The sequence below is a fragment of the Arvicola amphibius genome, chromosome 2 (assembly GCF_903992535.2).
Source record: "Arvicola amphibius chromosome 2, mArvAmp1.2, whole genome shotgun sequence".
In the NCBI taxonomy this organism is placed as follows: domain Eukaryota; kingdom Metazoa; phylum Chordata; class Mammalia; order Rodentia; family Cricetidae; genus Arvicola; species Arvicola amphibius.
The window spans coordinates 135,500,382-135,510,221 of record NC_052048.2 but is presented as its reverse complement, the minus strand read 5'-3'; the positions used below and the strand labels follow the sequence as shown (position 1 = coordinate 135,510,221).

At 40.7% G+C, this 9,840-nt stretch overlaps 1 protein-coding gene across 2 annotated transcripts; it reads right to left on the bottom strand.

The window, feature by feature from the left end:
- Nucleotides 1-5,403: 5,403 nt before the first annotated feature.
- Nucleotides 5,404-8,552, bottom strand: Lsm5 (LSM5 homolog, U6 small nuclear RNA and mRNA degradation associated). Of its 2 annotated transcripts, none has more exons than XM_038319788.2 (5): nt 8,440-8,552; nt 7,433-7,528; nt 6,925-6,952; nt 5,993-6,065; nt 5,404-5,629 (listed from the first exon to the last, which is right to left on the bottom strand). In XM_038319788.2, the coding sequence occupies exons 1-5, from the start codon at nt 8,483-8,485 to the stop codon at nt 5,597-5,599; spliced, it is 276 nt and encodes a 91-aa protein (XP_038175716.1). In that variant the 5' UTR covers nt 8,486-8,552; the 3' UTR covers nt 5,404-5,596. The 2 variants fall into 2 exon arrangements, with proteins under 2 accessions (XP_038175716.1, XP_038175717.1); XM_038319789.2 differs by having other exon boundaries at nt 7,433-7,545; nt 8,440-8,517.
- Nucleotides 8,553-9,840: the final 1,288 nt, after the last annotated feature.

The following is a 9,840-nucleotide window of genomic DNA, read 5'->3' as shown; positions in this document are numbered from 1 at the left end:
TCTTCACTCTAGAGGGGTTCCCAGGTGGCCAAGGGGATTTCCCCAACTAGTTCCGTGGGCAGCAGAGGAAAGGGTGCCTGAACTGGCCTTATCCTATAGCCACACTGATGAATGTTTTGCATATCACCATAGAACCGTTATCCGGCGATAGATGGAGATAGAGACAGAGACCCACATTGGAGCACTGGACTGAGCTCCCAAGGTCCAAATGAGGAGCAGGAGAGAGAACATGAGCAAGGAAGTCAGGACCGCGAGGGGCACATCCACCCACTAAGACAATGGGACTGATCTAATGGGAGCTCACCGAGGCCAGCTGGACTGGGACTGATGGAGCATGTGATCAAACTGGACTCTCTGAACGTGGCTGACAGAGAGGGCTGACTGAGAAGCCAAGGACAATGGCACTGAGTTTTGATTCTACTGCATGGACTGGCCTTGTGGAAGCCTAGTCTGTTTGGATGCTCACCTTCCTAGACCTGAATGGAGGGGGGAGGACCTTGGACTTCCCACAGGGCAGGAAGCCCTGACTGCTCTTAGGACTGGAGGGGAAGGGAAAGAGGGAGTAGGGGGAGAGGGAGGGAAATGGGAGGAGGGGAGGAAATGGAAATTTTTAATAAATTAAATAAATTTAAAAAAGAAGTAAAATCTGACAGTTCTAAAGCAGTAAAGTGTAATGGTAAATTTCTAACTCCTAGAAAAATTCAGAGGAAATGAAGCCAGTTTAAAAGATCGTCAATTGATTTGTTACTGAATCCTTAAAACATTAAACATTGATAACATGTTTTAAAAAATGTAGAACTTTTAAGCCGGGTAGTGGTGGCGCATGCCTTTAATCCCAGCATTTGGAAGACAGAAGCAGGTGGATCTCTGTAAGTTTGAGGCCAGTCTGGTTTACAGAGCAAGTTCCAGGATAGCCAAAGCTATAAAGAAACCTGTCTTGCAAAAAAAAAAAAAAAAGTGGAACTTTGTACTGTAAAATTAACATATCTTGAGTATGAACAAGAAACAAAAAGTTATGGTTTAACAGTAATGTGTTTGTATGTCAAGTTAATAAGGAGTCAGTTGTGCTGTTAGCTTTATGTCAACCTTCCACAAGCTAGTCATCCGAAAAGAGAACTTCAGGTATGAAAGTGTCCCCATCAAATTGGCCAGTGGCCAGAAAGCCTGTGGTGCATTCTCTTAGTGACTGATGTGGGAAAGACCGGCCAATCTGACCACAGTTCATGTTCCCTTGGGCAGGTGCCCTATGGAGCAAGCAGCAAGCAGCACTCCTCCATGGCCTCTGCATCAATTACCTGCCCTGACTTCCCTGGATGACAGACTACAAGCTATAAGATTAAATAAACCCTTTCTTCATCAAATTGTTTTTGGCCATGATATCTTATCACAGCAACAGAAACCCTAAGACCCTTGTGTTAGCTTTTGATAATCTACCCATTTTCTAGCTGTCTTATTGAGTTCAGTTCTTTTACAGACTACATGTAAGTCTCTAATAAGCAATTTGATTCACAAATATTTTCTACTCTGTGGTTTATCTTTTCACTTCTTGAGTTGTTGTTTGAAATAAAAAGCTGTTTGGCTAGTTCTGTAGCCCAGGCTGGCTCTGTCTTTCCTCACTACCTGTACAAGGTTAACCCCAAACAAGCAGCAAACTTTCTGCTGCAGCACAAGTGTTGAGATTCCAGATATACACCATTACTCATAGACATCCAATTAATTACTTGTGCTTTGCTTAATTTTTATAGATTATTTTTGTCTACACGTGTCTGTGATGTGTGCACAGTTGTTAATGAGAGCAGAAGAGGGGCTCATACCTCAAAGATGGAGTTACAGGAAGTTGAGTCACCTGATATAGATGCCAGGAACCAAAGTAGGATCTTCCGAAAGAGCAGCAAATGCTTTTAATTGCTGAGCCATCTCTTCAAGCCAATGCTTCCTTTCTTAGTGGGACCAAACCATTACCTGGACATAAAAGATTACTACCAACCCCAACACCTTAGAAAACTCTTAGAAAACTCATTCCAGACCCCCAGCTCATGATTCCATCATGTAAAATGTCAGAGTCCCAAGGCTCACATTGTCAAAGCCACAGCAGACCCTGCATATGGTGTTGCAAATGTATGTTTTCCCAGCGTAAATCCTGAAGCCTGAACTCCTATAAGCTACGGAGAACCAGAATCTCTGTCAGGACCTATCTTCAGATGCACCTTGTCTGAAGCAGCCTTTCTCTCTGCTGTCTATTCCTGCAGCAGTGGCCCATGTCCCAGTTCGTTTTAATCAATTTCTGTACGTTCTGCCTTTTTCACTAATCTTTCTTCATTTCATTGGTCACACCCCTACTTCTGTTGCATAGCCATTTCCTCTGAACTGAAACATTCCTTCCTGCAGGGAGATGCCTAATACTCCAGAAATTCAGAAAATTCCTGCAAGTTACAAGATTCATAAAACTCTCCTCAAGGTTGGAAAGCAGTGAACAGTCCCTGGGGGTGGCAGACTCTGGTGGAAGCTGCCTGCAAGCTGGGCAGGGAGCTCAGGTACAGCTCTAGTGTGTCATCAGCCTTCCAGAGGCAACCAACCTGCCAAAGTAGGGATCATGTATGGCTAGCACCCACTTCAGCATCCTTCAAGATTAAAACTATCTTGCCCTGCTGAAACCTTCTGTCACAGCACTTTCTCCCCAGATTTTAGTTACCTAATTCAGTGCTCCTGGTCCTTGACTAAATAAATATTAGATAATTCCAGAGAGTCCAATAATAAGTAGTACCTACTTATCTAGAAGGGTCTCAGTCAATAATCCCAAATGATTACTCAGGATAAGTGGCAGTGTCTGAAGACCTTCCTGCTTTAACTAAACAGGCAGTGAATAAAGGAATATCCTACTCATATTTCATGGTTAGAAATCCTGACAGTGCCAAGGATGAGAAATTCAGATAGTACCTATTCTAAACAAATTGGGGATAAAAGTGTAAACAGAGAGGAATTATATCCATTTTATTTCTGTTAAAGAGTGCACAAGTATACCATTCAGTGAAGAGTGCTTTCCAAAAACATACAAGAATGTGGATTTGATTCTCAGCTCTGAGATAAAACAGACTAGGAGACCTAGTAGGCAGGCAACCTCATTCCTGTAGCCACATGGGCAACCGTCTATAAAACATACAGCATACTGAAGTTAAGCGCATGTGCTCTCTGAAGGGTGCTCGGTCTTGGCAGAAAAAAAAGGGGGGTTGCACATTTCTCTAGGATTAAAAGTAAAAAGGTGGAGAAAGCCAGTGTTATATCATTTAGCTTGTCCCAAAAGGAAAAGTCAAGCTAAACAAACCATAGTTAACATGAAATTATGTAAGGTAGTAATATTTATACCTTGTAAGCCAAATAAGTAACTTGTTCTAGAAATTTAAAAATTGTTCTTAAAAGCAGAAGCACTAAAATTCCTGTTAAGATTTAAAGAAAACGTAAGACCCTAACAGAATGTGTGTGTATGTTTCCCCCACAGCAAAGGACTTTCTGATCAATTTGGACCACAAGAAAAATAAGGCCTAGAGCAATATAATTATATAAAAATACATTATTTCAAAAATACCACTAAAAGACAAATTATAGACCGTGGATGTTATTGATATTGCTGTGTAAACTGTGTCTCAATTATTCCTGCGGCCTCCACGCAGGTCCAGAGAGACAGTTTATGTTGGGATTGGACTCTGACAATAAATAACCTCACAAAAATTTCTGCAAGTTATTTTTGTTGTTGTTTTCATTTTTAAAGACAAATAAGTAATGGCTTTATATGATTCGGTGTGACGAAACATGCCTGCAATCCTAGTGCTGGGGGACTGAGGCAGGATCGCCAAGTTCCAAGGCAGCCGAGAAGGTATGCAAGACCCTGTGTGCAAAAAGTAAGGCCTCAAATAACATAAAATATAAGTAAGTTCAAAGTAAGGTTTTTAAAGTTTTAAAATTAGGTTTTGCTCATCACCATGGAATAAGAAAAAAGAGAGCAGTTAAATGTTGACATGGAAGTAAAGGGTACTGAAAAACTGGACTAGTATGATACAAACTTTCTGTTGGCAATATGACAAACATACTCATGAACTTACTCTAGGAAAAACAAGATTATAAAGATTTAGCTAAAATTACTGTGGTCAATAAAGCATAGACTAAATTAATTTATTGTAAAAAGCATTTAATAAAATTTTATGTAGACATTACTGTTGAAATACTTGACACAGAAAATACTCATCATTTAGTCTTTTTTTAATGTACTTATATGGAACCTAAATATTTAGGATAAGGTTTTGTTAAAATGTACACACTCAAAAAACTTTGATAGGAGTGGGTGAGAGCACTCAACAGGCAAAGGCGCTTGCTCCCCAGCCTGATGACCTAAGTCCCAATATTGAGGACCCATATGATAGCAGGGAGAAAACTGATTCTTGAAAGTTGTCCTCTGACCTCTACCCATGTTCAATCACACACCCACATATTCACACCCACAATAACTGTTTTGTTTAAGTATAGGAAAAGATGGAGTTGGAAAGACACTTGCTGCTCTTGCAGACAGCCCAGTTCATCCCCAGCATCCACACAGGTTCACAACCACAGTTCCAGGGGATCCAATACTATCTTCTGGCTTTCATGGGTACAAAGCAGGTAAGTGGTACACAGACATACACACAGGCAAAACACTCACACACATTAAAAAAATAAACGAGAGTCTAGGAAAATATAAAATGTGATTGATACTTTCTGCTTTCCTATACTTCTACAATGCACATACAGCACACATATTTATGTTTTTAATAGGAATTAATAAAACTGAATTCAATGTGGAAAGGTTCCTTCAAACATATAGAGTTTGAATTGAATTTTCTTAAGGATAATTAAAGTTTTTTTAAAATGATATATTTAAAATCAAAGTTCGTTTTGTTTTGGAATAGACGTTGTTTAAGAATTCAGTTCAGGAGCCAGGGGGACAGCTCAGCAGTTAAGAGCACCTGTTCCTCTTGGCAGACCCACATGGCAGGTAACAACCCATGTTAGCTCTAATACCAGTGGACCCAACACCCTGTTCTGGCCTCTGCAGACACTACACATAAAGCAGACCTACAGGACAGGAAGATATTCATAGACATAGAGTAAAAGGGAATAAAATCTTTCCTAAAAAACTAGAATTAAGTTCACTTTGGCCAAAAAGGCCAGGAAGACCAACTATTGGCAGACATCAGCTCAAATAGACCTCTTCCACTCGTCCCCACCCTCAAGCCTCTGAATAAAATGGCGTGCCCCCCCCAACCCAAATCAAATAAATGAGAAAGAAAATAAACAGAAATCAATATGAAACCAAGTATCAAAATTACTATATTTGTTCCTCTAGAAATTTCAAAATAATAAATAAAATCTCAATTAACCAAAAACATTTTTATTTTTTTAAGTCTTTAAAAAACAAAACAAAACTCTTCCTTTCCCAAAATAACCATGATTAGCTTAGAAAAATGGGTGTATATCTTCAAAGTATTTCCTTTTAACGGAAACTTCATTTTATAGAATCTAAACAATAAAGGTTTTTTAAAAGCCAGAATAAGTCAAGGAAATCCACTCATACTTCAGGCCCTTCTCCTCCAGGAACCAGCTGCATTAGAGAAAAAGAGTTTATTAATAACACCATCATACCTTCTAAAACCCCATGTGTTCCTCACGGACCAAAGTCACCTTTGCCTCTCCCCCATCCTTCAATTTCCATCTTCTCCAAGTCACCAATATCTGTTAGTAATCCCAACATTAATTCATGTTTAAGAGGTTCAAAAATGATTCCTGATGAACTAAAAGATTAAGCAAATTAATCTTAAGAACCAGTGCTCTTTCAGTAGCTGCTTCGGGCGGGGCACTGGTCACCCACAGCTCCCTTCCCATCCTCGGTGGTTAGTCAGTTCTATAATCTCTGCCCCCATAAAAGTACACTGAATTCAAAAGAAAAAAATGTTAAAAGTCTTACCATCGTTATATTATTTCCATTTAGTAAAATCTGATCTAGTTTTGTAATTCTTCTTCCTTCTGGTGTAATTTCACTAAATAAACAGAATGGAATCAAGATAAACGAGTATTCAAAGGCAGTATTTTGGAAACACTTTCCCTCCCTAGAAATTATTCTTGGGGTAAGGAGAACTGCTTGGTGGCAGTTACACCTGGGTGGCCAAGCAGAAGGACCTGGTTTCAACCCTTAGCACCAAAACTGTTATTCTTATATATGAATAAATGTGAACTCATATAATTATAATAATTTTCAGAAATACAGTCTGCCCACTGAATAATGGTAATGTAAATATAGTCACTATAAAGCTTGTTCACATGAATTTCTTAGAAATTCAGGAAAAAACAACATTAAGATGATAATCCTCTGACCCAACCTCACAAATACTAGTAAATAAAGTTTCAGTATTAAAAGAATCCTAACAGGTAATACTTTTTATAAATCATACTAATTCTGCTATGGTTTTGAAATGAGCGTGGCCTCCACACGCTCATACGTTTGAAAAACTTGGTCCTCTGTTGGTAAAAATTGGGAATGATTAGGAGGTGCGGTCTTGTTAGAGGTGTGTCACTGGGGGTGGGTTTTGAAGCTTTATGATTGTTCAAAAGAATAAATCATACCCGGTTCACTCTGCCTCGTGATTATCTCAATATATAAGTGCTTAGCTACCACCCCCCAGCTCCACACCTGCCTGCCTGCTGCCACACGCCCTGCCATGAAAGTCGTGGACCCTAACCCGGAAACTGTGAGCAAGCCCACAGTAAATGCTTTCTTTTATAAACCGCCTTGGTCATGCTGTCTCTTCACAGCAAAAGAAAAGCGTCTAAGGGGCCTGCCTTGAATTTAAAGGGATTTCCTCCCCAAGTCCCCATTCTTTAATTTTTAATGCTACTCACAACTCTGTGACATCTTCCAACACCATATCTGAAATTTGTTGTTAAGAAAATAAACAAGGTTGGATTTATCCTGCTTTGTGTTTTGGTTTGGTTCCAAATATGTTCAACACGATGGTGCAAATTCAAAAGGTTTGCTGTTGCCAAGAACACTATCTTCTCTCGGCAAGCACACCCCTTAAAATGCTACAAAGTTCCCAGAAAATAAAATGTTTTAATGTAATAACAGAAATCCAACATCTGGCTAGAGCTCTTATATGAATACAACTTCAAAAACCTGTACCAAGCCGGGCGGTGGTGGCGCACGCCTTTAATCCCAGCACTCGGGAGGCAGAGGCAGGCGGATCTCTGTGAGTTCGAGACCAGCCTGGTCTACAAGAGCTAGTTCCAGGACAGGCTCCAAAGCCACAGAGAAACCCTGTCTCGAAAAACAAAACAAAACAAAAACAAAAAAAAAAAAAAAAAAAAAAAAAAAAAAAAACCTGTACTGTTACCAGTTTTGAAAGGATACTGACAAAGTCATCAAATCCTAGGAGTGTCCCGACAATCTCTTTATCACTCTTCATCACGATGTGAATTCTTGATCCTATACACTTGTCCACAAGCTCTGGGGGAGGAAAAGGACTGTTTTGCCCACTTATTAGTTCAACAAACATTGGAGTGCTTACTTTATGATTATCGTATCATTAAGCAAGAAGCAGTCATTCAATTACTACATCTTACACAAATCTCTGTTCTACCATTAGCACAAATGTTTGCCTTACTTTTTTTTTTTTTTGCTGCAATGAATATGACTGCGATTTTATTTGGATTATTTGGTTAATTTATGTAAACGCACACACCAAAAGGTAGAGAACTTGATAGATTTTCCTCGTCAGTGTTTCTACGGATGAACAGTATCTAACACATATTGGAGTGGACACTGCGAAAACTTCCGCTCACAGCCACATTCACTAACTTCATCAGCGCCTCAACATCCCAGGGAAGAGGGCATTTTTATGGACATCAGCTTCCTGTCACTTCTCTCACCTCGCCTTTACCTCTGCTTGGAGACCAACCCGAGCATCTCTGCAGCCAACTTAGCACTGCTCGGTACCATGTTTTTCAGTGTGCTGTCCGAAAGCAAGGGCTGTAATTTAAGCCCATTATTCAACAGTACTCTGGCACAGTGAGGGGACTGCTTGATAAATTCATGAATAACGGGGCTCATTTCCAGATTTCTCTTTTAAGATTCGCTGTAGACAGTGGCGCCCTCCTCACACAACCAGACACAGCACAGGGTCTACCAAACCTGGAGACCGAAAACGCCAAACTGCGACTTGGGACGGCTACCCACGACATCTTAACTGGCGGGCTCACAAAGAAGGCCGAGGGCGTCCTTCACTGAGAGGGACCCTCGCCAGCCACAGGTAAAACGGTCTGTCTTCCCGGCGACGCCAAGGGCCGGACGGCCGGGCCCGCCTCGGCCCCCGGCGCGGACCTGCAGCAACCCGCCCGCTCCCCAAGCAAGACTTTTACCTAGTGGCAAGAGCTGGGACGGGTTCGTAGTCGCGTTAGCCGCCATGGCCACGCCGGAAGTGGGCTAAGGCTCCCGGCGCAGACTTTAAAAGAGCGCGCTTCCGCCCTTTTCAGCAGCCGGATCAGACAAAGCTAATAGGATGCCGATCTTGCGATCGGGTGGGTCCAAATGGATCGCCGAGAGATTCGATAGAACAGTTCGGACCTCTAGCGGTGCTACAATTCTGAAAGGCGCCTGTGGTGCCCCAGACGTTTTGCTAAACTTTAGAGATAGCTTGCCTCCTCTATTCCGGAAGACCACAACATACGAGATCTCTGATTCGGATAGTTTTCCTCTAGAAGGTTGCATCTCAAGCCGGGATCTTTCTTCAGAGCAGTAAAAGCAATTCAGATTTCCTATCTGTGTGCTCCTCAACAACCACCCATTTTCTTAAGGAAGACTGGAGGACTGAAAACCCATACGAAACATTTTTTTTAAAATACTCTATACCAGGTTTTGTTTGCTTGTTTTTGTTTTGTTTACTACTTAATTTCTTCTTCCCTTTCTAGAAGTCTAGTTTATTACAGGCTTTTAAAGTTGATATCAGTGAATGATTTACAGGCAACCACTAGATGTCACTTTGTATGTTGATGTCATCACATATGGAAAATGCGCTATCACACATTTTTGAAAATAGATAAAAAGCCTCTGTGTGGAGTGTTTAACGGACAGAAGGAGGACACAGTTGGCAGCATGAACAACTTGTGAGAGCCTGACACAAAACAAGAAATAAAAACTAAAGAGAGCTGACATCTAACTAGCTCAGTATTAGAGTGCTTTCCTAGCATTCATGAGGCGCTAGGCTTGGACCTCTTAAAAAAAATAGAAAGCAGATAAATTTCTTTACCTTCATCTGTCTCATTTTTATCTGAGGAACTTAAAGCTAAACAGTCTAAATATGAGAGATCATAATGAACCGCATTCATTTTTACACAGTTTGGTAAGCACCCTTCTTTCCTTCGTTGAGAAAAAAAAAAAAAAAAAAAAATCTGTGAATACCGTTTGACTAGCAGCTTGCTGGATATATAAACTAATGTACAGAAAAGCCCTTTACCAGAGTGTGTGGGAAGAAGGACAAATAATAAATTTTATGTATATAGCTCCATGAAATTTAATATATAAAACAATGTCTCTAGGGATCCTGGGAAACTCAACTCCATTCTCAATTTCAAGCCACCCCCATTCCATAAATCCTGTGTACTTACTAGGTGCCAGGGCAATTACAAATATACTTTTTACAGCCATCCTTTGAGGCAAGAATCATGATTAGGGCTGGAGAGATGGCTCAGCGGTTAAGAGCACTCGCTGCTCTTCCAGAGGTCCTGAGTTCAATTCCCAGCAACCATATGATGGCTCACAAC